General features: G+C 49.6%; 1 protein-coding gene across 1 annotated transcript in view; it reads left to right on the plus strand.

Annotated features, from left to right (window-relative positions):
- EXOC3L2 (exocyst complex component 3 like 2) overlaps positions 1–27,718 on the plus strand; it is a 53,840-nt gene that overhangs the window by 16,394 nt on the left and 9,728 nt on the right. The window contains exons 3-10 of the mRNA XM_082231017.1: positions 6,426–7,068; positions 11,326–11,440; positions 12,443–12,553; positions 15,787–15,887; positions 18,820–18,930; positions 20,119–20,254; positions 21,533–21,655; positions 22,890–23,045. Of these exons, the coding sequence (XP_082087143.1) occupies positions 6,426–7,068; positions 11,326–11,440; positions 12,443–12,553; positions 15,787–15,887; positions 18,820–18,930; positions 20,119–20,254; positions 21,533–21,655; positions 22,890–23,045 (1,496 nt within the window). The remainder of the gene's footprint in view (positions 1–6,425; positions 7,069–11,325; positions 11,441–12,442; positions 12,554–15,786; positions 15,888–18,819; positions 18,931–20,118; positions 20,255–21,532; positions 21,656–22,889; positions 23,046–27,718) is intronic.

A 27,718-nucleotide genomic window follows, 5' to 3' on the forward strand; every position in this document is an offset into this window, starting at 1 on the left:
CAGGGCGGTGGGAGGCTGCTGTATAAATACACAGCGGAGGCAGCTAACGGAAGCAATAAGTTAAACAACATGTTTCTGGGGCTTGCAGAGGTGAGGACTGCGGCCGGGAGCCAGTTCTGTCGCCCCTGACCCCACCATCGGGCTGCACGCACCGCTACAACAAGTAGAGCCAGGACCCAAAGCACCGATGGTTATTGGGGTGCCCCTCAGCCTGTGGAGCTGTGAGCTTACGGGCAGGGAGCAACCTCTGACCCATAAGATGTCCTTGGGTCTCCCAGCTCTCATCGGGGTCGGTCAAGGTCATTTAGGACGATGGAGGTTGTGGCCCAGTGGCTCCCAAACTTTTTTTTGGGCCCCCACACCCGCTTGGTTCCATGAACCTGTGTCTCTCCCCCCCCCCCCGCAATTGCCCGCTATCCTGCCCGATAAAAAAGCATTATTCGGAAGAGCAGTTTGCATGGCCTGCTAAGGAATACTGTAGCACACTCAGATTCAAAACAAGGGCCAATTGCCGTATTTTTCACTCCATAAGACGCACCTGACCATAAGGCGCACCTAGTTTTTAGAGGAACACAAGAAAAAAAATATTCTGAACAAAACAGTGGGTGTATGATTTTTGTGGTTCATGCTGTGGCCACAGACATGTGATTTGATGGTGAGTTTGGGGTAGCTCAATGCAAAAATCCATGTGGGTCCGTGCTTTGTAACCATGTTTTTGCGCCATTGTGGCCCCAGTCAACAGTTGGTGCATTATTTTTTTGGTGCAGGCTGTAGCCATGGACATGCTATGTGAGCTGATGGTGAATCTGGGGTGACTCAGTGTAAAAATCCTGAGGATCCATGGGCTTTTACCTCCCCCCTCCCAGGCAGCCTCCCTTATCTCCCTCCCGATCGCTTACAGATCAGCTGTTTCCTTTCAACACTCCCTTCCCTCTTGCTTGCCTTAGTGTCTTTTCCTTAGCTGGAGCAGTTTTTTGCTCCTCCTTTTCTTCTATTTTCTCTCCTTAGTGCTTTAGTCTTCCTGTCTCCTCTCCTTGCAAGTTTGCTGTCTTTACCTGCCCCCTCCCAGGCAGCCTCCTTTATTGCTAGCGTCCCTTATCTCCCCCCCGATTGCTTGCCGATCAGCAGCTTCATTTCAACACCCACTTCCCTCTTTCCAAAAAAAAAAAAAAAAAGCATGATCTGCTTTTTGCCCCTGGGCAATTCGGCTCCAGGGACCACGCATTTGCTCCACAAGACGCACAGACATTTCCCCTTACTTTTTAGGAAGAAAAAAGTGTGTCTTATGGAGTTATAAATACGGTAATTGCACATTTATTCAGAGCCCCGTTAAAACTCTTCAGTTGAATTAATTTCTGCAAAACAGATGAACTTGATCCAGAGCTTTTCAAAGCCTGGCCATCCTTTGCACCTCCAGTGCCCATCCTGCCACCGCTTTCCCTCTTGATATCCCACCTTTGCCTCCCAAAGGATGGTTCCTGCCCCCTTTCAACCCCCACTACGACCCTGTGAGGTAGGTTAGGCTGAGAGGGGGCGACTGGCCATTGGAGCTTCATGGTTGAGTGGTGATTCGAACCCTAGTCTGACACTCTAATCCAGGGGTCAGCAAGGTTTACCGCCCATGGGCCGGATCACTCCCACGGAGATCGTCCGCGGGCCGGACTGGCGCAGCGCAATGCCAGAAATCGCGTCTGCGCATGCCCAGACGCCGAAAATCATGGCTGCGCAGAAGCGATTTTCGGCATCTGGATATGCGCAGACATGATTTCTGGTATCTGCACATGCGCAGATGCGATTTCAGGCGCCGCTCAGCGTGTCGCTGCACTGTGCTGCGCTGGTTTAGCGCAGCGTGCGGGGGACTCGCCGAACGGGCGGCTCGGTTCGGGGGTGGCTTGTGGGCCAGTAAAACGGTTTTCATGGGCTGCATCTAGCCCGTGGGCCGCACGTTGCCGACCCCTGCTCTAACCCATGGGTAGGCAAACTAAGGCCCGGGGCCAGATGTGGCCCAATCACCTTCTAAATCCGGCCTGCGGATGGTCCAGGAATCAGCGTGTTTTTACATGAGCAGAATGTCCTTTTATTTAAAATGCATCTCTGGGTTATTTGTGGGGCATAGGAATTGGTTCATTATTATTTTTTCAAAATATAGTCCGGCCCCCCATAAGGTCTGAGGGACAGTAAACCGGCCCCCTGATGGAAAAGTTTGCTGACCCCTGCTCTAACCACTAAACTGCGCTGGCTCTCCATTCATCTAGTCAAGTTCCCTACAGGGTCTCATGCTATCTGAGATTCTTTGAAGTGGAGTTGAGAGGGGTTTACTCTACATGCAAAGCACCTACTCTGTCACTCAGCTGTGGTGTCTCCCATCATCCAACAAGGATGGGTCGCTGGTGGGGTGTACAGGGTCTTATTTATTTATTTATTTATCCATTTGTTCGTTTGTTATACAGTGGTATCTCGGGTTACATAGGCTGCAGGTTACATACACTTCAGGTTACAGACTCCGCTAACCCAGAAATAGTGCTTCAGGTTAAGAACTTTGCTTCAGGATGAGAACTGAAATCGTGCTCTGGCGGCGCGGCGGCAGCGGGAGGCCCCATTAGCTAAAGTGGTTCTTCAGGTTAAGAACAGTTTCAGGTTAAGTACAGACCTCCAGAACGAATTAAGTACTTAACCCGAGGTACCACTGTACCACCCTTCATCTGTAAATCTCTGGGTGGTTCACAATATTAAAATAAAAGATTAAAAACGCACAAAATATATAAAAAAGAATAAAAACGTAACCTCTCCACTCCCTCCCACAACAAATTTAAAAGGGTATCGCATGCCAATCAGTCAAAGGCCTGGTTGAAGAGGAACGTTTTTGCCTAGCACCTAAAGGTGTATAATGAAGGCACCAGGTGAACTTCCCATAAGAAACTAATTGGTAGCCCGTGCAAGACTGTCTTGACCCGGTGAGCAACCTAGCTGCCAAATTCTGCCCCAGCTGGAGTTTCCAAACTGTCTTAATAGGCGGCCCCACATATAACGTGATGCAGGATGTCTCAGGTCGCGCCCCATGTGTCTTGTGACATTGTTTCTCGCACCAGAGATTAAACACAAGACATAAGGCATCGGGGTTTACAAGCCAGGAAGCGCAGATTCCAAGCAAGCCTGATCACCTTTTAAATATTAGCCCCTGGCTAATGCAGGAATGTGGGTTAGGAAGGGGCCAGGAGCTGAGAAATGATGGAAAACCTTGTGACTTGGAACATGGAACAAGGGTGCATTGTCTGTGTGCAGAGTCAACACGGGATTGCCAGAGATAATGGCATTAGTGACGGCAACCCCGAAATCCAGCCGTCGTTTCAGTCTGTGTGTGGGCAGACATTATCTCCTTGCAAGGTCACACCAATATTGCCGTGAAGTGCCGTCAGACGCATAGCCAGACCAAGTACCTCTGGGGTCAGAGGTCATCACTTCCCAGGTTGCTCCAAGACCCTTTTTGGTCTGAGGTTGGGGGCATCGTGCGGGGAGGAGCTGTCTGAAACCAAACCCTTCACCTATTGCAGTGGTCCCCAAAGGTTTTCATTAGACCACCGTTCCATTGGTTCCATAAAGTCGTTCCCAGTGCCCCTGACTCGGTCCTATAAAAAGCATCCCAGCACTTTGCACGGTCCGCTAAGGAAGATAATAACATAATAAAACGCAAAACAGCCAACAATGAATTGCACGTCTATTCAAAATAAAAGGAAACCTTGTTGTTGTTTAGTCGTTTAGTCGTGTCCGACTCTTTGTGACCCCCTGGACCAGAGCATGCCAGGCACTCCTGTCTTCCCCTGCCTCCCGCAGTTTGGTCAAACTCATGCTGGTAGCTTCGAGAACACTATCCAACCATCTCGTCCTCTGTCGCCCCCTTCTCCTTGTGCCCTCCATCTTTCCCAACATCAGGGTCTATTCCAGGGAGTCTTCTCTTCTCCTGAGGTGGCCAAAGTCCTGGAGCCTCAGCTTCATGATCTGTCCTTCCCGTGAGCACTCAGGGCTGATTTCCTTCAGAATGGAGAGGTTTGATCTTCATGCAGTCCATGGGACTCTCAAGAGTCTCCTCCAGCACCAGAATTCAAAAGCATCCATTCTTCGACGATCAGCCTTCTTTATGGTCCAGCTCTCACTTCCATACATCACCACGGGGAAAACCATAGCTTTACTATACGGACCTTTGTCGGCAAGGTGATGTCTCTGCTTTTTAAGATGATGCTGTCTAGGTTTGTCATTGCTTTTCTCCCAAGAAGCAGGCGTCTTTTAATTTCGTGACTGCTGTCACCATCTACAGTGCCAAAGGAAAACTAGTTAAATTAGTTTGCCCAAATTGATGAACTTGATCCAGAGATACCAGCTTTTCAAAGTCTGATTGTCATTTACCCCTGCCAGTGCCCCCCTGATGTCCACTTGCCCCTTATCACGCAGCCTAGGTAATCTGCTGACCCCAGGAGGGAAATACCACCTGCTTTGAGAACCACTGACCTATCCAAACCGTAGCTTGGGCAGGACCCAGAGCACCAGTGGGCTGGCAGAGGGTGAAGGTTAACGCCACCTTTGTTGCCCTCTTCCTTGCATCCCAGAGGGGCACCCCTCGAACATACCAACTACAAGGCTCCAGGCGCATCGCCCTGGTGACCCCTGGCAGGCAGAGAGGTGAGAGCCAGTGCGGTACAATGGTTAGTGTCAGACCAGGACCTGGGAGACCAGGGTTCAAATCTCCACGCAGCCATGGGACCTTGGGAGCCAGCCACTGCCTCTCAGCCAAAAATGAGCAAGGGGAGAACCGTGTGTAGGCCACCTTGAAGGAAAAGGTGGGATATACCGTATTTTTCGTCCCATAGGACGCACCTAGTTTTTTGGGGGGGAAATAAAGGGGGGAAAATTCCCTTTATTTCCCCCCCAAAAGCAGGTCGGGGAAACCGAACCAGGTCGAGGAACAGCGGGATGGCGGCGCTGGGCCTCCCTGCTGTCCCCCGAGCTTGTGGGGCTGGCCCATGTCTGTCCCACAGCCTGCTGGGCTGCAGGCTGCTATCCGCAGCGTGGGGAGCCTTGCGGGGAATTCCTGCAAGGGTCCCCACGCTGCGGATGTCTGCCTGGCGCGGGGGGCGCTCTGCTTCAAGGCGCCCCTCGCGCAGGGCAGCAGGCTGCTATCCGCAGCCTAGACAGCCCTGCGGGACCTTCCACAGGACTGCCTAGGCTGCGGATGTCTTCCTGAAGCCTGGAGAGCAAGAGGGGTTGGTGCGCACCGACCCCTCTCGCTCTCCAAGCTTCAGCAAAAGCCTGCATTCGCCCCATAGGACGCACCCAGATTTCCCCTTCATTTTTGGAGGGGAAAAAGTGCATCCTATAGGGCGAAAAATATGGTAAATGCAATATACAACAAACAAACAAACCTCCAGTCTGTTACATACACCCCTGGACACACTTAGTTTTGGGTTTTTAGAAATCGTTTTTATTTGATTTTACAAATATAAATTTGTAATGCATATCCATATACAGTGGAACCTCGGTTTTCGAGTGTCTCGGAAGCCGAACATTTCGAAACCTGAAGTTGAAAACCCGGAAGTAATTGCTTCCATTTTCGAACACGCCTTGGAAGTCGAACAGCTTTTGTGGCGTGTTTTTCCATTTCCACCATCAAATTGCCAGCAGCCCTTTGTGCCGAGGTATAGAGATTACTCTGAATCTTGAGACTTCCATGGGTCAACGTTTACAACTGCATAATATTCCATATTCTATGTTTTAAATCAATCCGTATTATCCATAGTATTTGTTACATTAGAAGTGGGTTTCAAATTCTGCTAATATTTCCAAAGGACGTTCGCAAACCGGAACACTCTCTTCCGGGTTTGCGGCATCCGGGAGCCAAAACACTCGACTCGCAAGGCGTTCGGCTTTCAAGGAACGACTGTACGCCATGGCTGCCAACTTTCCCCTTTTCTTGTGAGGAATCCTATTCGGAATAAGGGAGTTTCCCTTTAAAAAAGGGAAAAGTTGACAGCTATGCTGTACACAGGTGGCGCTGTGGGTTAAACCACAGAGCCTAGGGCTTGCTGATCAGAAGGTCGGCGGTTCAAATCCCGTTGCTCGGTCCCAGCTCCTGCCAACCTAGCAGTTCGAAAGCACGTCAAAGTGCAAGTAGATAAATAGGTACCACTCCAGCGGGAAGGCAAACGGTGTTTCCGTGCGCTGCTCTGGTTCACCAGAAGCGGCTTAGTCATGCTGGCCACATGACCCGGAAGCTGTATGCCGGCTCCCTCGGCCAGTAAAGTGAGATGAGCGTCGCAACCCCAGAGTCGGTCACGACTGGACCTAATGGCCAGGGGTCCCTTTACCTTTACATGCTGTACGCTGAAATGGCTCCTAGACACACTTTGGATCTCTTTTTCCTCCTTGTGCTCCAGTTCTGGAAATTCTGAACCTGATCCACAAAAGGGATCTCCTGGTGGCCGACGAACACATCATCGAACTGGAGGCGGAGTGTGAGCAGGATGGGCAGCAGAGCACGGAGGGCAGCGAGGTCCGGAAATCCGGGAGCCGGAAGGCCAAGGATGTGGCGCTGCTGTACGAGGCCTTGCAGAAGGAGCTCTGGGCTGTCCTGGCCGAGTCTCTGGCCAGCAAGAGCTCCTGCCCGGCCCTGGAGCTCGTGGTGCGAGTGATCGAGCAGGAGGAGGACACCGACCGCAAGTGGCTGGCGGCTCAAGGGGACCGGGCAGGCGGTTGCGGACCCCGGCCACGGGCCATGAAGCAGCAGTGGGCCGAGGCAGTGCGCCAGCTGGTCGGAGAGCGGCTGCGCCAGTGCACCGAGGGCAGGGTCCTTCCCGTGGCCACGAAGATGGATTGCCTGGCAAAGTGTGCCCTAGAGGACCTGCGCACCGTCAAGTTCCACCTCTTGCACGCCTACCCCAAGGAATACGAGGCCTTCGGGGTCTATCTGTGCAGCTTCCACCAGGGACTCGCCAGCTGCCTAGCCGAGGCGGTCCAGAAGAAGCTGAGCATCTCAGACCTCTACTTCGTCCTGGATTGGAGCAGCAACATCTACCAGAGGTAAAAAGGGCAGGGACGGATCTGGGCGGTCGGCATGCCCTCCATCTTTTTTCTGATACAGTGGTGCCCCGCAAGACGAATGCCTCGCAAGACGGAAAACTCGCTAGACGAAAGAGTTTTCTGTTTTGGAGGTGCTTCGCAAAACGAATTTACTATGGGCTTGCTTCGCAAGACGACAATGTCTTGCGAGTTCCTGCTGGGGTTTTTCCCCCTCCCCCCCTTTTTCTAAGCCGCTAAGCCGCTTATCAGCTGATCCGATCAGCAGATAAGCCGCTAAAAGCCGCTAATAGCGCTAATCCGCTAATCCGTCAATGGGCTTGCTTCGCAAGACGAAAAAACCGCTAGACGAAGAGAATCACAGAACGGATTCTTTTCGTCTTGCGAGGCACCACTGTATTATTATTCTATAATAATAATATTAATAATAATTTTATTATATATACCTCGCCCATCTGACTGGGTTGCCCCAGTGACTGGGTGGTTTCCAACATACAGTGGTACCTCGGGTTACATACGCTTCAGGTTACAGACTCCGCTAACCCAGAAACAGTACCTCAGGTTAGGAACTTTGCTTCAGGATGAGAACAGAAATTTTGTGGCAGCAGCGGGAGGCCCCATTAGCTAAAGTGGTACCTCAGGTTAAGAACAGTTTCAGGTTAAGAATGGACCTCCGGAACGAATTAAGCACTTAACCCGAGGTACCACTATATATAAAAAGATAGTTAAACACTGAACTTACTAATAAAATAAAAAATCATCCCTATACAGTGGTACCTCAGGTTAAGAACTTAATTCGTTCTGGCCACATGACCCGGAAGCTGTACGCCGGCTCCCTCGGCCAATAAAGCGAGATGAGTGCCGCAACCCCAGAGTCGGCCACGACTGGACCTAATGGTCAGGGGTCCCTTTACCTTTACCTAGGCGAAAACCAAGTGGCTGGTGCCAATTTGTCAAGTGGAAAAATTCCTACCAAGCCGCTCAATGGCGACCAACCAAGGTCCATAGCAAGGTCAAAAACCTTATAGGGCGGTAGGGTGGGAAAAGCAAGAACAGCTGGCAGGCGGCAAAGAGGGAGATCCCTGGCTGCGTCCTGGTTTAAATAGGGTAGGCCATGCCCCCAGAGCCAGCCGATTGGCTGGCCAGGAGGTGACGCGGCCGGGAATCCCCCCCTCTTGTGGGGGCTGGGTTCCATCCGCCCCGTGCTTGCAACCCCACCTCCTCCGAAGGGCGGATCTCCCACACATCATTGCTGCCCAAAGGTCACCCTATATACTGAGGTAGCCAGCATGGTTCTCTCCTATGGGCTCCAGCCAGTGTGGGCTGATGGTCATATAATTGTCGAGTGGAAGGCACCCCCAAAGGTCATCCAGTCCAACCCTCTGCAGTTCAGGAACCTTAGTGAAAGGAACCCTGGCAGAGGGCCGCCCAACCTCTGCTCAAAAAATCTTCAGTGGCAAAGAGTCTACCACCTTCAGGGACAAGGGAGCTGGGAGACCAACAGCGTCTGTGGGGCATTAGTGTGGGCTCGCCCTGGACAGTTCAGTGGGTTAGAGCCTGGTGTGATAATGCCAAGGTTGCAGGTTCAATCCCCGTACGGGGCAGCATAATAATAATAATAATAATAATAATAATAATAATAATAATAATAATAATATATTTATTTATTTATTCATTTATTTATACCCCGCCCATCTGACTGGGTTTCCCCAGCCACTCTGGGCGGCTCCCAACAGAATACTAAAAACACGGTAAACATCAAACGTTAAAAACTTCCCCGTACAGGGCTGCCTTCAGATGTCTTCTAAAAGTCAGATAGTTGTTTATTTCCTTGACATCTGGTGGGAGGGCGTTCCACAGGGAGGGCGCCACCACCGAGAAGGCCCTCTGCCTGGTTCTCTGTAACCTCGCTTCTCGCAGTGAGGGAACTGCCAGAAGGCCCTCACCGCTGGACCTCAGTGTCTGGGCAGAACAATGGGGGTGGAGATGCTCCTTCAGGGATACTGGGCTTTTGAGGCCGTTTAGGGCTTTCAAGGTCAGCGCCAACACTTTGAATTGTGCTTGGAAATGTACATTTTCCTGCACTGCAGGGGGCTGGACTAGATGATCCTTAGGGTCCCCTCCACCTCTAGGATTTTATTATTCCCTTGCCCCTTTCCATTTATAGGCATGTTTTACCAAGCACTGATCCTCACAGAGCCAAAATGACCCCATGCACCCAGGCTTGGGGAAGTCAGACGTTTGTTCTGACCTGGTTTTGTTCTTATTTTTGTTCGTAATAAACAAGATAGTTCAGATATGTGACTAATACTTAACACACAGCCTGTCCCTTTGATGAAATGCCCTTGATTAAGGGCTTTGAACACCAAAGCCAATGTTAATCCCGCAGCTGATTTTGGAGGGTAAAGTTCAGCGCAGGGATGTATGAAGGCATAACAGAGCAACCCCTGAGCATGTCCAGAGGGACTCCCTGCTCACTACAAGCTTTGCCCCAGACGCGTCTGACTCTAGCCTGAGAGGCTGTCTCAGTCTTGCCTTTGCGCACAGAAGGAGGTTGTGAGCGAAACTTATTAATTATTATTAATATCCCAGCTTCCCTCCAGATCGGGGATCAAGGCAGCTTACACAAATTAAAACTTTCATATAAAATGTAAGAAGCTAAAATTGTATAAAAGACCATCATTAAAGAGTCATTAAACTCTAATAGAGTTGAAGCAATATTTAAAAATAGATATATTTGACTACAGATAGTAAAAGCAGCAGAACGCTATGTAAACGTCCTTTCCTTAAAAAAACAATCAGTCCCTAAGGCCTATCAAAACAAAGTCTTCTGTAGGATTGGGCGATATCTGGTTTTCAGCATCGTCATATATCACCAGCTAAACATTGTGATATACCGATATGTTGTGAAGTCTGAAATAAGGGTGGAGCTATGTAGAGGCATTGGCTGGCTTCATGGTTTTCCCCACATTGCAGTTGTTGCACACACACACACACACACACACACACACACACACACACACCATGATTTGCAATATATCGCCAGAACAAAAATAATGAAACCATTATCAGAATGCGGCAAAATAAAAAAATTCCTTCCTGTAGCACCTTAAAGACCAACTAAGTTAGTTCTTGGTATAAGCTTTCGTGTGCATGCACACTTCTTCAGATCTGAAGAAGTGTGCATGCACACGAAAGCTTATACCAAGAACTAACTTAGTTGGTCTTTAAGATGCTACAGGAAGGAATTTTTTTATTTTGACTATGGCAGACCAACACGGCTACCCATCTGTAACCAGAATGCGGCAGTTACACTAGTGACTGGGAGCGGCTGTCGAGACCACATAACACCAGTCTTGAAAGACCTACATTGGCTCCCAGTACGTTTCCGAGCACAATTCAAAGTGTTGGTGCTGACCTTGAAAGCCCTAAACGGCCTCAAAGGCCCAGAATACCTGAAGGAGCGTCTCCACCCCCATAGTTCTGCCCGGACACTAAGGTCCAGCTCCAAGGGCCTTCTGGCGGTTCCCTCACTGCAAGAAGCAAAGCTACAGGGAACCAGGCAGAGGGCCTTCTTGGTAGTGGCACCCGCCCTGTGGAACGCCCTCCCATCAGATGTCAAAGAGATAAACAACAACCAGACTTTTAGAGGACCTGAAGGGAAGCTTTTAATGTTTGATGCATTACTGTATTTTAATATTTTGTTGGGAGCCGCCCAGAGTGGCTGGGAAATAAATAATAAATCATCATCATCATTGTCACAATATGGACTTTAAACTGGACGATATATCGATATACAGTGTTACCTCAGGTTATGTACTTAATTCGTTCCGGAGGTCCGTTCTTAACCTGAAACTGTTCTTAACCTGAAGCACCACTTTAGCTAATGGGGCCTCCTGCTGCCGCCGCGCCTCCAGAGCACGATTTCTGTTCTCATCCTGAAGCAAAGTTCTTAACCTGAAGCACTATTTCTGGGTTAGCGGAGTCTGTAACCTGAAGCGTATGTAACCCGAGGTACCACTGTATCAATATATCTTCGCCTGCCAGTGGAAAGACGGCAAGGAGGGGTCCAGTTTGGCTTCACTAATAAGGGAGTTCCAAAATTGTCTGGCAGGAGCCACCACCAACAAAGCCCTCTCCCGCTACCCCACCAAGTGTCCATGTGAGGGCATTTTTTTGGTCAGTGTGTGTGATGTACTTTGCATCCCTCTGGAGGAGTTCGTGCTTCTCACTCCCGCTCTCTTTCTCTCCGCTGCACAGAGAAGTTCTCGGCCGAGCAGAAATCTCCTCCCTGGTCAAGAGCCAGGAGCTGGGGCCGCTGTTGTCCCCCGAGACCCAGCTGAGCCTAGAAGAGGACCTCATCGCTGCTGTGAAGGTAAGCGGTGAATCGCAAAAGGGTGATGGGGAAGCAGCTTTCCGCTGTGGCTGCGCTGGGCCCAGCGGTAACCCAGGAAACGTGGTCCAGGACTGGTCCAGAATCCAAAGGTTCCGCTAGGAGTCAGTCCGACAGGGCCAAGGCAGGAAACCAGGCAAGGAGAGGTACAGGATCTGGCATACAGCGATATTGCTCCTGTAACCTGTGGCAGGGTCTGACAGCCTTTTATCTTTGTCGGGGTAGCGGCCGGTCCTGATCCCCCGGCGACTCACCTCCCTGTTCCGCCCGAAGGCGAGCACTCCTCCTGCGAGTACTCAGGTCTCTCCTTTTCTTGGACCTGAGTCTCTGCAGCTCAGGAGACGCCGGTGGGTGACTAGACCCAGAGGCCGCCTCAGCCTCCCCTGACCCAACTGGTAGTGGAGCAGCTGTAAGTGATGGCCCAGCTGGAGGCATCGGGGGAATCCCTGCATCTGGAGCCAGGGCAGGATCAGGCCCCTGACTCAGCCCAGCTGGGGTTTGTTGCAGGGGAACCTGGGACTCTTCAGGATCAGGCCCCAGACTTGGTTCAGATGATGCCTGAGGCAAAGGACTGAGTGGACAGTGTGGACTGAGACTCCTCTGGTTCCAAGTCTGAGTCCCAGGCCATCATGGCAGCTAATGAGAACGTAAGAAGTCCCTCCTGCAGGAGTCTGGGACGGCCACCAAGCTAATTGGGTTTAAAAGAGCAATTGGGCAAATTCGTGGCAGAGAGGGCCAGTTGGAGGCAGCAATTCTTCTGAATGTCAGGGTCTGGGAGCCAGAGGAGGAGAGAGGGGCCTTGCTTGCAGATTTCCCATAATGGGCATCTTGTTGGCCACTGTGAGAACAGGGGGCTGGACCAGAAGGGTCACGGGCCTCATCCTGCAAGGCTCTTCTTACGTTCTTAGAGTGGCAGGCATGTAGACAAGCCGCCAATTTTGCCCATTCCCTCCCTGGTATGCACCTTTCCTTGCTTGTTCGTAGGCGAAGATCACCGAGGACATGAACCAAGAGCTTCAGAAGGAGGAGGAGAGGTGGGCGCAAGAAGACGCAGGCGACGGCTTCCAGTTCGGCCTGTCTGGCAAAGTCATACTGGTAGGTGGGACACTTGACCACCCAAAGGAGCCAGCGGCTTCGTCTGTTGGACTTCTGCCTGCATGCTCTCGCTCTTCCTTCATGTCCGCATGGAGCTCCAGCCATTTACACTTACTGGCCACAGTTTGGCAAGGCGGCAATTTGTTTATTACGGTCACTAGGCAGGATTCTGGATCTTTCCCAGCCCTGCCCGGAAATCCTAGGGGTTGACCAGCTGTTCTGACCCTGAGCCATGTCTCTTCCCATGGAATTTCCCTTAGAAACCAAGACTGGATTCTCACTCATTCCTGTGACTTCTGGCATGGGAGAATCGGAGTCAAACAAACCTGTCTGGGAGATTTGCTGGTGTTGCCGAGTGTGGTGCCAGCTAGCCAATTCCTCGCTCTTCTGGTCTCACCTCCTGGAACAATGAACCGTCCGGTGCTTGGAGCTAGCCGCCCCGTTCCCTTGTGATACTGAGTTCCTGGGTTGGTCTACATGCAGGTGTTTTTGCCAGTGTGCATTCTCAATGTCACCAGGAGAGAAGGGCTGGACCACCTAGAATCATAGGATCAAAGAGTTGTAAGGGACCTCAAGGATCACTTAGTGCAGCCCACTGTGGGATGTGAAACACAAGAGCAGTCAAGTACAACATCCCTAGAGTGGACATAAAAGGGGATCTCTGGACCAGCCAGTCGGAACTTCCTGTTTCTCCTGTCTGGGACAGACTTCCTCTGCATGTGACTAGAGGTGGGCGTGGCCACACCTGTGCAGGTAGCAAAAGCATAGGACCGGTCAGCCATCTCTTTCTCTCTCTGACTACTTTCGTTGAAGAAGCAACATTTGCTTAGCCTAAGAAGCTCTCTTCCAGCCAAGAGAGGACAAAGGGACTGTCTCCTTATGAGACAGTGTGGTGGAGTCTCCTTCAGTGTGGTGGAGTCTCCTTCTTTGGAGCTCTTTAAGCAGAGGCTTGACAACCATATGTCAGGAGTGCTCTGATGGTGTTTCCTGCTTGGCAGGGGGTTGGACTCGATGGCCCTTGTGGTCTCTTCCAACTCTAGGATTCTATGATTCTATGAGATAGTGTCCTGGTGTACATTTCTCTTCTAAGCTAAGTCTGCCTTCTGGGATCCAACTGTGAACAGAATGTGAGTGAGTAAACCCTTTTAATACTTTTATAGAAGACTGTATTGTGTCTTATCTTTTTATGAGGGACTAGGGAGCCAGTGGGGTGTAGTGGTTAAGAGCAGTGGACTCGTAATCTGGTGAACCGGGTTCGTGTCCCCGCTCCTCCACATAAAGTTGCTGGGTGACCTTGGGCCAGTCACACTTCTCTGAAGTCTCTCAGCCCCACTCACCTCACAGAGTGTTTGTTGTGGGGGAGGAAGGGAAAGGAGAATGTTAGCTGCTTTGAGACTCCTTAAAGGTAAAGGTAAAGGTAAAGGTACCCCTGCCCGTATGGGCCAGTCTTGACAGACTCTAGGGTTGTGCGCTCATCTCACTCTATAGGCCGGGAGCCAGCGCTGTCCGCAGACACTTCCGGCTCACGTGGCCAGCGTGACGGAGCTGCTCTGGCGAGCCAGAGCCGCACACGGAAACGCCGTTTACCGTCCCGCTAGTAAGCGGTCCCTATTTATCTACTTGCACCCGGGGGTGCTTTCGAACTGCTAGGTTGGCAGGCGCTGGGACCGACCGACGGGAGCGCACCCTGCCGGTGGGATTTGAACCGCCGACCATGCGAACGGCAAGTCCTAGGCGCTGAGGTTTTACCCACAGCGCCACCCGCGTCCCAAACTCCTTAGGGTAGTGATAAAGCGGGATATCAATATCAAACTCTTCTAAATGGGGAATTACCTTTAAAATTTACTTAGAGGCTTTAGCAAGCCTGAGCAAGCATATCCGCTGTGCAAACTTTAAAAGGGGGGATGTTACTCTGCTAAATTGTATAATAAAACAATATAGCCTCTCCTGCATCCCTGAACGTTCCCAGACCCGCTGAAATGCAGGAATCACAGCTGAAGAGTCCCTGGCGGGAGACCACCCAACCTCTGCTTAAAAACCTCCAAACCTTCTGAAGTGATCTGTTCCACTGTCAAAAGGCTTTTACCATCAGAAAGTTCTTCATGACATTTAGTTGGCACCTCCATTTGAATCCATCGGTTCAGGTCCTGCCCACTGGAGTAGCAGAATACGAGCTTGCATGGCCCTTCAGATGTTTGAAGGCAGCTGTCCATCTACTCTTCTCCATGCTGAACATACCCAGCTCCCAAGACTCGGCTTCCAGACCCTTGATCATGTTGCTTGCCCTCTTCTGCACACCTTCCAGCTTGTTCGTACCCTTCTTAAACCGGGAACTGGGCACGGGACTCCAGTACTTCCTCTTAAGAAAGACTTCATCCCTTCCTACTCTTGCCTGTTCCTTCCCTGCTTCATCTTTCTCCGAGATGTTCCCTGTCCTGGGACTGAAGGGTGGCTGGGGGGAGTCCTTTGGGACTGGGCAGGGTGCATAGCTGTCAACTTTCAGATCTGAAAATCAGGGATCAGCAGCCTCACCTGCCCCAGGGACAGTCTACGGGATATCTTAACAATCCGGGATAGACTTCCGGTTGGCCGCACAATTGATGGTGGATGGGAGCTTTTTCAGATGAAAGAGCCCCAGCACTTTGAAGTTTGGGGTGACCGCGAGAGCGTCGCAGAACCCCAAAAAACCTTCAGATCCAGCTTTCTGAGGACCTGGTGTTCCGGTGGGTACTCTTTGCGATATACAGTGGTGCCTCGCAAGACGAAAAGAATCCGTTCTGTGATTCTCTTCGTCTAGCGGTTTTTTCGTCTTGCGAAGCAAGCCCATTGACGGATTAGCGGATTAGCGCTATTAGCGGCTTTTAGCGGCTTATCTGCTGATTGGATCAGCTGATAAGCGGCTTAGCGGCTTAGAAAAGGGGGGGAGGAAAAAAAACCAGCAGGAACTCGCAAGACATTGTCGTCTTGCGAAGCAAGCCCATAGGAAATTCGTTTTGCGAAGCACCTCCAAAACGGAAAACTCTTTGGTCTAGTGAGTTTTCCGTCTTGCAAGGCATTCTTCTTGCGGGGCACCACTGTATATGATTTATAGGGGATATCTAACAATCAGGGATAGCAGCGGGAAACAGCACTGGAATAAGGGAATATCCCGCAAAAAAGGGAATGTTGACAGCGTGGCTCTCCAAAGGCACCATCTCTTGATTTTCTCACAGGCCTTTTCTCCCTCTCTACAGGTGCTAAAGGCTCACGTAGACAAAGCACCCCAGATCACAGAAGATTTTGGAAGGAGGATGGCACATTGCTGCATGAGCTGCTTGGCGGACTTCCTGCAGAGGTAGTTCGCTTCTGAAGGACGGGCGAGGCGACACCGGGAAAAGAAAACCAAGCTCTTCTTTTCGCTGCGGGTTCGGTGGGGAAGCAGCGCGTGGTCTAGAGCATTGATAGAAGCCTTGCTTTTAATAATAATAATAATAATAATAATAATAATAATAATAATAATAATAATAATTTATTTATATCCTGCCCTCCCAGCCGAAACCAGGCTCAGAGCAGCTAACAACAATAAAAGTAACACAGCATTCTAAAATCAATTCATTTTAAAATCGATTCAAAATCAAACTAAATTAATGGCAACCATTGGGCTAGAGTTCTGTGAGGATTACCAAAAGAGGGAGTCAGACTGTGCCTTGGCCAAAGGCCTGGTGGAATTTAAAATTATATATATATAATATATATTTTAATTCGAACTGCCAACCTTCTGATTGGCAAGCCCTAGGCTCTTTGAAATGAATGAACCTGATTCAGGTCCCTTCATTCCAATGGGTCTTAGTTGTTGTTGTTATTAATTCCCTGCCCCTCACCCTAAGGTTCCAGAGCAGGCTGCAACGGTAAAACTGGAACGTGTCCAGAGGAGGGCAACCAAAATGGTCCAAGGCCTGGAAATGATGCCTTATGAGGAACGGCTAAGGGAGCTGGGCATGTTTAGCCTGGAGAAGAGGAGGTTAAGGGGTGATATGATAGCCATGTTCAAATATATAAAAGGATGTCACATAGAGGAGGGAGAAAGGTTGTTTTCTGCTGCTCCAGAGAAGCGGACACGGAGCAATGGATCCAAACTACAAGAAAGAAGATTCCACCTAAACATTCGGAAGAACTTCCTGACAGTAAGAGCTGTTCGACAGTGGAATTTGCTGCCAAGGAGTGTGGTGGAGTTTCCTACTTTGGAGGTCTTTAAGCAGAGGCTTGACAACCATATGTCAGGAGTGCTCTGATGGTGTTTCCTGCTTGGCAGGGGGTTGGACTCGATGGCCCTTGGGGTCTCTTCCAACTCTATGATTCTATGATTCTATGAAAACACAATATGGGGCTTCGCTGCAGCTGACGACAGAACAGAGCCTTAGCGTGCAGGATCCAGCCCTCCCGTCTCAGTGAAAGGGTCTCAGGTCACATGAGGCCCTGGAGAGGACAAGACGGACAGAGAAACAATGTGGGGTTACAGTTAAAAGTGTCGGACTGGGACCTGTGAGACCCGGGTTCGAATCACCACTCAGCTATGAAGCTCAGGGGGCGATAGTCACTGCCTCTTAGCCAAACCTACCTCCCAGGGCTGATGTGGGAATAAATGGGGAGTGGGGAGAACCATGCATGGAGCTCCTTGGATAGGAAATAAATACAGTGGTACCTTGGGTTACAGACGCTTCAGGTTACAGACGCTTCAGGTTACAGACTCCGCTAACCCAGAAATGGTACCTCGGGTTAAGAACTTTGCTTCAGGATGAGAACAGAAATCATGTGGTGGCAGCAGGAGGCCCCATTAGCTAAAGTGGTGTTTCAGTTTAAGAACAGTTTCAGGTTAAGAATGGACCTCCGGAATGACTTAAGTTCTTAACATGATATGATAGCCATGTTCAAATATATAAAAGGATGTCACATAGAGGAGGGAGAAAGGTTGTTTTCTGCTGCTCCGGAGAAGCGGACACGGAGCAATGGATCCAAACTACAAGAAAGAAGATTCCACCTAAACATTAGGAAGAACTTCCTGACAGTAAGAGCTGTTTGACAGTGGAATTTGCTGCCAAGGAGTGTGGTGGAGTCTCCTCTTTTGGAGGTCTTTAAGCAGAGGCTTGACAACCATATGTCAGGAGTCCTTTGATGGTGTTTCCTGCTTGGCAGGGGGTTGGACTCGATGGCCCTTGTGGTCTCTTCCAACTCTAGGATTCTATGATTCTAGGTACCACTGTAAACAACATTACAATACTGCAACACAGTATTAAACACAATATTCAGATGCAATTCGGTATATCGTCAAATATACGGCATGCTTCTAGAGATCCAGGGGGAGGGAGCTGAACCCCAAATAATAGCCCTTCTATCCTGCCCTTCCTCTGAGGGAACATAACCCGGTCGTTCCCTCTCTCTTTTTTCATTGCAACAATCCGGCGAGGTATGCCAGCCTGAGTCTTGCAGTCTGAGCCACTTGCAAGGCAGCGGGTGTGCTGCAGAAGGCAGCAGTGGCGGCGGCAAAGCACAGGACGGAGGAATAAGCTGCGCAGGCGAGGGTTGCAAAAAAACCCCCTTGTTTTCCCGCTGGCCAGGGGAGGAGGGAATCGTCCCAAGGAAACCAAAGCCTGCCCTGAACTGCTCTCGCCGCAACCGCTTTCCGTGTGGGTGGCACGCAGGAGGCAGCTGGGGTGGAGTAGCGGGTTTAGGAACACACACACCCCCCAGACGGTGGCAGCCGAATGGCATGCCATTTCCATTTCAAACTGGCCGCCGAGGACCAGGGTCATCCCGGGGTATAAATAGCCGCTCCGTAAGGAAATGCCAGCAAGATGGAGCCACAGGACAAAGCCCCCCCCTGCCCCCGGTGGAGTCAGCCAGGGATGGAAATCCAAAGCTATTCTTAGCAGGTTTGCTTCCTGGTGCGTCTGTTTCAGAAAGCTGGGTGTGTGTCGCTGTTTGTCTGAATGGGATGTCCGTGTCCTGTGGGGACGCGAAAACCCAAGGAAGACCAGAGGTTCACCGTGGGACTGCTACCCTGGTTAACAGTGGGATGATGGGGGCTTGGAACAGCCACCTACTGGTTTTAGCAGCGCCCAGTGAGCTTCCTGGCCTTGGCGGGATTTGAACCCCAATCTCCCAGGTCCAACCAGGACAGATGGTTGTGGGAAGATGCTGTGAGGCACGGCGGGTGCCTTTGAGCAGGACTTCTTTGCACCACCTGAATTTCATTCTGCCTTTTCTCTTTGCGCCCCCCCCCCCCCCAGTTTTCAGAGGAAGGTCGAAAAGTTCCACGAGGGGCAGATTGAGACCCCCCTCACTGCCGACGCCTTAATGGACCGGACCATCATGCTCATCAACCACTGCCCACCTTTTAGGTAAGAGACGGACTCTCATTCTTTTTCCTTTCTCCTCCTGTGATGAGGCTGCATTTTAATATTTCAATATTTTAATGTTGTATTTTAATCTTGTTTTTAAGTTGTATTCATTCAACTTGTTTTTATTATTGCTTGTTAGCCGCCTTGAGCCCGGCCTTGGCTGGGAAGGGCAGGGTATAAATAAAAATTATTATTATTATTATTATTATTATTATTATTATTATTATTCCCCGTTTAAGCCTCGAGTGCCAGGGGAAAACCAGAGCAGCTGAAAGTTCAACCCCTTCTCCTCTGGCCCCCACAATCGTTGCAAATTCTCCTGTCCCCCCACAACCATGTCCTAACCTGTTGTGTATCGGCCTGAATTTGGACCCTCTCCACTTTCACAACGACATTGAAAAGCTCACCCCCACTTTCACTTCACCCCTATTTGGGTTGTATTGGGTACTCATTCGTTTTTACGGGACCGTCTCTCCTGGTCTGCTCCACAGAGGACCTTAAGGTCCATGAATAATCATAGTTTAGAGGTCCCGGGCCCTAAGGAAGTCAGACTATCCTCCACCAGGGCCAGGGCCTTCTCAGTGATGGCTCCGACCTGGTGGAATGCTCTGTCCCATGAGACCAGGGCCCTGCAGGATTTAACTTCCTTCCGCCGGGCCTGTAAGACAGAGCTATTCCGCCTGGCTTTCAACTTGAACTTAGCCTGATCTTTTATTCCCCTTCCTTCCCTCCCCCTTTTATGAAGATTACCCGCTCTGGGATCCCACAGCTAATTCTCCCCTGGTCTCCTCGCTGGCCCAAATAAGACTAATTTAGACAGCTAGCCCTGGTGATCATCTAATGTTTATTGGATGGATTTCCCCCCTAAATTGATTTTTTAATTTTGAATTTATTGTTATTCACGTTTTATACTGTATTTTATGCTGTTTTTTGTTGCATCGATTAAGTGTTTTAAATTTGTTGTGAGCCCAGTTTTTGAACCGGGAAGGGCGGGGTAAAAATTAAAGATTATTATTACTATTTTCTCGGATCTGAGAGCTTTGCTCCTTTTGCGGCAATCCAACCCTATCTGCTGAACCGAAGCTCGATCAAGCAAAATCTCTCTCTGGATTTTCCATACGATTCTCCGCCTGTGCCTCCTCCCCATGGCCCTGTGTGCTGCCCCCCTGACCAGAATCTCTCCCACAGGGATTACGTGGAGCGCTTGGCGAGGTTCGGCCACCCCGAGAGCGAGGCAGTGAGGTGCCAGGCCAACGCCTCCCTGGACAGAGTGACTCGATTGTGCAACAGGGTCTTGGCTGACCACCTCTTTCAAAACCTCAAGGTATTGATTTTGGGGAAGACCTCCCCAGAGGGATGTTAGTGGGAGCAGACTGCGGGAGGGAGAAATCAATGCCCTCGGCCAACATGATCTCGGAGTGGGTGAGGAATATCGGGGAGAAACTAACGCATGGTTAAACTGTGGAACTCACTGCTGCAGGAAGCAGTGATTTCCCCCAGCGAAGACGGCTTTATTTATTTATTTATTTATAATTTTTTAACATATCATTTTCAACAATAATTAAACATACTTTTATATCTTATACAATTTTTTTTTACTTCCATCAATCACATCTGAAAATTTCCCAGTCTATTCACTTAATTTACATTCCTTGCTTTCACTATTGCATTTAAACTCATAACTAATATCTCTGTTCTTTCTCTACTTTGCAATATTTCATATATTTCCCCTTACAAACTTCTTGTAGTCCTACTAGCGTAATTTGTTGATTACAGTTGCTCTTCAAATAGTTTGTATATTTCTTCCAATCTTCTGTAAATCTCTGGTCCCGCAGGTTTCGAATCCTTCCTGTCATTTTATCCAATTCTGCGTAGCCCATTAATTTTATCTTGCATTCTTCTTTTGTCGGGATTTCTTCTTGCTTCCATTTCTGGGCTAACGATACCCTTGCCTCTGTTGTTGCATATAAAAACAATTTAACATCTTGTCTATTAATGTCCTCACCTATAATACCAAGTAAAAATGCTTCTGGTTTTTTAAAAAATGTATATTTCAAAATCTTTTTCATCTCATTATATATCATTTCCCAGAAGTTTTTGACTTTCATACATTCCCACCACATATTGTTCCTTCTTTTTCTTTACATTTCCAACATTTGTTATTTGTCTTATACATTCTAGCTAATTTCACAGGTGTAATATACCATCTATACATCATCTTCACTGCGGGAAGCCAAGTTACAGGGAACCAGGCAGAGGGCCTTCTCGGTGGTGGCGCCCTCCCTGTGGAACACCCTCCTGTCAGATGTCAAAGAGAAAAATAACTACCAGACTTTTAGAAGACATCTGAAGGCAGCCCTGTTTAGGGAAGCTTTTAATGTTTAATAGGTTATTGTATTTTAATATTCCGTTGGAAGCCGCCCAGAGTGGCTGGGGAAGCCCAGCCAGATGGGCGGGGTATAAATAAATCATCATCATCATCATCATCATCATCATCATGTTCTTTTTCAAGGCATCACGAGCTGTAAATTTTATTCTTTCTTTCCACAATCTTTCTCAATCGTTTCTCATTCCTCCTTCTTCCCTCCTCTGCCCCATGTAGCCCCACTTCCAAAAGCTGATGAAAAGAAAGTGGCTCAGCAACTCAGAGGCCTTCTCCACCATCATGGACACCCTGGAAGAACACGCCCGGAAGCTGAGGAAGATGAAGCTGGAGCCATACCAGGTGAGCGGCCTGCCAGGAAGGCCAATGGCCCTGCCCCCAAGCCATTGCTGCTGTGATAAGAATTTTAAGGTCTTAGATATATACCGTATTTTTCGCTCTATAGGACGCACTTTTCCCCCTCCAAAAATGAAGGGGAAATGTGTGTGCGTCCTATGGAGCGAATGCAGGGTCCTTGGCGTCAGCGATAGCAACGGGAAGCCTCCAAAGCGCAGAGGGAACGCTCTCTCCACGCTCCAGAGGCTACGCGTTGCTTTCGCTGAAGCCTGGAGAGCAAGAGGGGTGGGTGCGCATGTTTTTTTTTTATTTCCCTCCCTAAAAACTCGGTGCGCCCTATAGTCCGGTGCACCCTATGGAGCGTAAAATACGGTAATCAATGTTCATAAATGTACCAACCAAGCATGTTGGTACATTTACCGGCCTAGGAAGACCAACCTGAAACCATTTTGACTCCCAAACTGACCAAATGTTTGGCTATTGCTGCATATTCCATTACCTTCTGTCGCCATTCTTCTACTGTTGGTATTTGCTTTTGTTTCCAGACCAGTATTATTATTTATACTTTTCAGATATACACATTTCACTGGTTTCGCAATCATTATGACATTTCAAAACTGGACTTCCTTTCCCATCTTTCTGCGGTTCCTTAAATTTATTTCTAATACCTTCTGCATATCCAAATTCGCAGCTTACTGATTTATTTATCTTCTTTAAATAGATACTCTTATGCAGGTTATTACAGTTATCCTGCCAGTGCTTTTATCTGTTTACAATTTATCTGTAAACGTCCCGTAAACCATTTCCACTCTTTTATAAAAAGTTTGTTATCTTGATTTCTTATCCTTCCAGTAAGTTTCGCCATTTCTGCATACAGTGGTACCTCTGGTTACGTACTTAATTCGTTCCGGAGGTCCGTTCTTAACCTGAAACTGTTCTTAACCTGAAGCACCACTTTAGCTAATGGGGCCTCCCGCTGCTGCCGCGCAATTTCTGTTCTCATCCTGAAGCAAAGTTCTTAACCCGAGGTATTATTTCTGGGTTAGCGGAGTCTGTAACCTGAAGCGTATGTAACCCGAGGTACCACTGTATTCCATAGGTTTTTGTATCCATTCTTCCTCCTTTGCTGGGACTTCCTCTTCTGTCCATCTTTCGGGCAAGTACTGTTCTTGCCTCTGTAGCTGCATACATGAATAGGTTTCTGTGCAATTTAGGCAGCTGTTTCCCTGTCTCTCGCCAGATGTTGCTGAAGGATGTGCACCGCCGGGTGCTCATTGAGTACGTCCGGCCCCTGATGCGAGTGCGCTTCGTCTGCACCACCTCCAAGATGAGGACCAAGATGGCAAACAAGCTGCGGCGCGAAGCCAAACAGCTGGAGGAGTTCTTCATCCAGCTGGTGAGGACCATAGCTGTCAACCGTCCTTAATTTGGCGGGAAAGTCCCTTATCCCAGCGCCATGTCCCGCTGCTGTCCCTTATTGATGATGTCCCTTAAATTTCCCGGGTTTCAATGGAAGCAGCTCCTCTCCCTCCCTCCCTGCCGGCCAGGGAGGAGGGAGGCTCCCACTGTGTTGCTTGGCTGCGTTGCTCACCCAATAAGGAGTCTCAGAACGACTGGGGGGTGGAGCTTGCATGCCTTGCGCCGATCAAATCGGCCGCGTTGCCTGGGGACTCGCCTTTGCTCAGCGCTTCCCAGCGGAGAGGTGAGGGTGGTTTCCCTTGCTGCATCCCCTTTGCCGGGTTGCTGCGCTGTGGGAACCACCGCTTGAGGCTTCATTTGGCTGCTGGCTGGGCTCTCTGCCTTTGGCTCGGAGGGGCTCAGAAGTTGAATAATAATAATAATAATAATAATAATAATAATAATAATAATAATAATAATTTATTATTTATACCCCGCCTGCAGACTGATACCCTATCACCGACAATTCACGTGTGATAAAATGCCAGAATTATGGGGGGGGGGGTTGGGGGGGATGTTCTCTGAACTTTTGGCAACACGTAATTTCCGAGCTGTTTTTTCACCTACTGCTAAAATGCCTTGCATTCTTCTACTAAAGCGAAAGTCCTGTTGAATAGTCGGATTTCATCAGGCACCCGCACAGGGGTGCCGAAAACTGAGCTTTCTTCTGTGTCCTTTACCTCCAGTCACCCCCAGCGCCAAGGCATTGTTTACCAGAGATGTTTTCCTTGTTGTTCTAGGAGGAGGAGCCGGGGTAGTAATTATATCCCCTTCTCTGAGAATCATTCAAGGCAGATTGCTGCAAAAATAGAAGCAGTGTTTTCTTTTGTTTCTTTTTTTAACAAGGTGCAATCAAAAACAAAAGCAGTAAAAATAGCCAGCCCTCAAAGGGCCGTATTTCAGTTGGCAGAGTCTATTCCGCATTCAGGAGGTCCCAGATAATAATAATAATAATAATAACAACCACAACAACAACAACAACAACAACAAACAACAACAACTATTATTATTATTATTATTATTATTATTATTATTATTATTATTGGGACACGGGTGGCGCTGTGGGCTAAAGCCTCAGCGCCTAGGGCTTGCCGATCGAAAGGTCGGCGGTTCAAATCCCCGCGGCGGGGTGCGCTCCCGCTGCTCAGTCCCAGCGCCTGCCAACCTAGCAGTTCGAAAGCACCCCCGGGTGCAAGTAGATAAATAGGGACCGCTTACCAGCGGGAAGGTAAACGGCGTTCCGTGTGCTGCGCTGGCTCGCCAGATGCAGCTTTGTCACGCTGGCCACGTGACCCGGAAGTGTCTCCGAACAGCGCTGGCCCCCGGCCTATAGAGTGAGATGGGCGCACAAACCCCAGAGTCTGTCAAGACTGGCCCGTTCGGGCAGGGGTACCTTTACCTTTATTATTATTATTATTATTATTATTATTATTATTATTATTATTATTATTTTATTTATATCCCACCCTCCTTGGCTCAGAGCGGCTAACAACAAGTCAAAATAGCACAGTGTATATAAAATCACACAGTCAATTAATTAAAATACCTTCTAAAATCAATTCAGAATCAAATTAATGGCAACCTTTGGGCTAGAGTTCTATGAGGATTACAGAAGGAGGGGGTCAGACTGTAGCCTTATGAGGCTTTGCCCTCGGGTGGGAAAAATATTGCGCCTGGGAAAGGGAAGTGGGAGTCAACAGACACTCAAGGAATAGTTTCGGAGAAAAGACTTTTATTTCTATTATCCATGAACTGGTAGAAGGAGCAAGTGTGATAAGTCACAAAAAGCATGCACGAGTTCACAGTGATGTGCACAGAGCATATATACCCCTTTCCAGTTCCCTCCTCCTTTCTCCTCCCTCAGGAGTCCTAGAATCATAGAATCATGAATCATAGAGTTGGAAGAGACCACAAGGGCCATCGAGTCCAACCCCCTGTGGCGCCCAACGTGGGGCCCGAACCCACGACCCTGAGATTAAGAGTCTCATGTCCTGCCCATGTTGAGGTTCCTGAGCATGTACAGAAAGCTGTCTTGGGACTATTGTGGACTCTTGGCAGGAAAGGGGGTGAGGGGGTTTCAGTGTGTTCCTGTTGTTTCATTCTTGTGCCTTGGCATGGTTCCCGGAGAGAAAGCAAGTTGCAATGTGGTTCTGAGAAAGGCCTGAGAAGACAAGGGGCTCTGTTCTCGACCTTCTTGCAATCTTTTTAGTTACAGCAAGCGGAATGTTTCTGATGCTTAGCTGCTGAGAAAATGATTTTGAAAAGCTTTGAGAAGCTTTGAGCCTGCTTTGGTGGGGGGGGGTGACTTCGGGCCTAGGTGGGGTCACCTGTCCTCACCTTCCTTCAAGACTGTGCCTTGGCCAAAGGCCTGGTGGAACAGCTCCGTCTTGCAGGCCCTGTGGAAAGATGTCAAGTCCCGCAGGGCCCTAGTCTCTTGTGACAGAGCGTTCCACCAGATCGGGGCCACGGCCGAAAAGGCCCTGGCTCTGGTTGAGGCCAGCCTAACCTCCCTGTGGCCCGGGACCTCCAAGATGTTTTTGTTTGAAGACCGTAAGGTCCTCCGTGGGGCATACCAGGAGAGGCGGTCCCGTAGGTACGAGGGTCCTAGGCCGTATAGGGCTTTAAAGGTTAAAACCAGCACCATGAACCTGATCCTGTACTCCACCGGGAGCCAGTGCAGCTGGTATAGCACCGAGTGAATGTGATCCCATGGCAAGGGATCCCATCCCTGAAAGCATCGCCAGGAACCCTGCCTGAAGCCCTGGGGAGCAGCTGCTACTGCCAGCCCAGACCGTCCTGAGCTGGATGGACCCAGTAGTCTGACTCAGTATAAAGCAGAGGTATTAAGCAGAGGTTGGATGGCCATCCGTCATGGATGCTTTAGCTGAGATTCCTGCATTGCAGGGGGCTGGACTAGATGACTCTTGGTGCCCCTTCCAATTCTACAATTCCATGGCAGCCGATTCCTTTGTTCCTGAAACTTAAAACCAGCAGTCCCAAGAGCAACGTTCACGAAGTGTCAGGGCGGTTGTCAGGACCGGGTCAGCATTAAATCACATGGAGCAAGCCAGCTCTTTATTTATCCTGGTCGGCTCAGGAGCACAGCAACTCTTCTCGGAAGGTCTTGCCCAGTTGTGGAGGCTAAAGATCCACGTCTTCCCTCAACTCTAAGTCTCCTCCTCCACCTAGTCCTTCCCCAGCAATCTGAGACTATGCCAATGTGCCTGTATCTGTCTCTTCATACCTCTTTGGGTCCTGGGAGACCAGAGGGGAGGGGAGCCTGTCGCAGCAGGAGGGGGAGACTCCCTGGCTTCTTCCCCAGTCTGCCTTCACTCTGCCTCTTGGACCTTCTCCTCTCCAGCCTCCTCTCCTGCCTCTGAGTCTGGACTGCTCTCCGCCACAGCCTCTTCCCGCTCACCAAATCCTGCTACGCTTTCAGCTTCCAGCATCTCCTCCCCCCAGTCTGCTCCTCCTTCTCCCTCTGACCACATCCCACCACCCCTGCCTCTGACCTTTCTTCCCTAGGGGGTTCCCCCCCCCCAATCCTCTGCACCCGGCCAGTCACGACACAAAGGCAACTTGAAATCAGCCAAATTGCTGAAATCCCTTTAAAATGGTAGAATGATTGGCATTAAAAGCCGGTCGGAAGAAAAACGTTTTCAGTGGTGCTCTACGAACAGCTCTGAAAGTTCTTCCTGGTGTTTACCTTGAATCTCCTTTCTTGTAACTGGAAGCCACGGGTTCGAGTCCTGCCCTTGAGAGCACAATGTGGCAGCCATCTTTAAATATCTGAAAGGTTGTCACATGGAGAAAGCTTGGGTTGGACTGGATGACCTCCGGGTCCCTTCCAGCTTTGATTCTGTGAAAAAGATGGATGGCTGAGGGTGCAAAGATTATCATCTACTCTCCCTGAAGCTGAGTTAGAGGCGCCAACCAATATATTCCAGAAAGGTCAGGAAGGACGTGCTATTGTAGGTGCCAGCACAGAGGAGGTGTACAAGGGGATGTTGGGTCAAACAAAATAAGATCAAATCTTTATTATCGCTGTCCGTCACAACACAATGTAAAGCGAAACAAAATTTGTTGTTGTTGTTTAGTCGTTTAGTCATGTCCGACTCTTCGTGACCCCCTGGACCAGAGCACGCCAGGCACTCCTGTCTTCCACTGCCTCCCGCAGTTTGGTCAAACTCATGCTGGTAGCTTCGAGAACACTGTCCCACCATCTCGTCCTCTGTCATCCCCTTCTCCTTGCGCCCTCCATCTTTCCCAGCATCAGGGTCTTTTCCAGGGAGTCTTCTCTTCTCATGAGGTGGCCAGAGTCTTGGAGCCTCAGCTTCAGGATCTGTCCTTCCAGTGAGCACTCAGGGCTGATTTCCTTCAGAATGGAGAGGTTGGATCTTCTTGCAGTCCATGGGACTCTCAAGAGTCTCCTCCAGCACCAGAATTCAAAAGCATCCATTCTTCGGCGATCAGCCTTCTTTATGGAAACAAAATTAAAGAAGCATAAAACACGATAGGGGATTCTGGGTGTGGTTTGCCAGCTGCTGAGAGCCAGTGATGGCGGTGTGGTTAGGACCTGGGAGGGACCTGGGTTCAAATCCTCCACTCGAG

This window comes from Podarcis vaucheri (genome assembly GCF_965113315.1).
Source record: "Podarcis vaucheri genome assembly, chromosome: 7".
NCBI lineage: Eukaryota > Metazoa > Chordata > Lepidosauria > Squamata > Lacertidae > Podarcis > Podarcis vaucheri.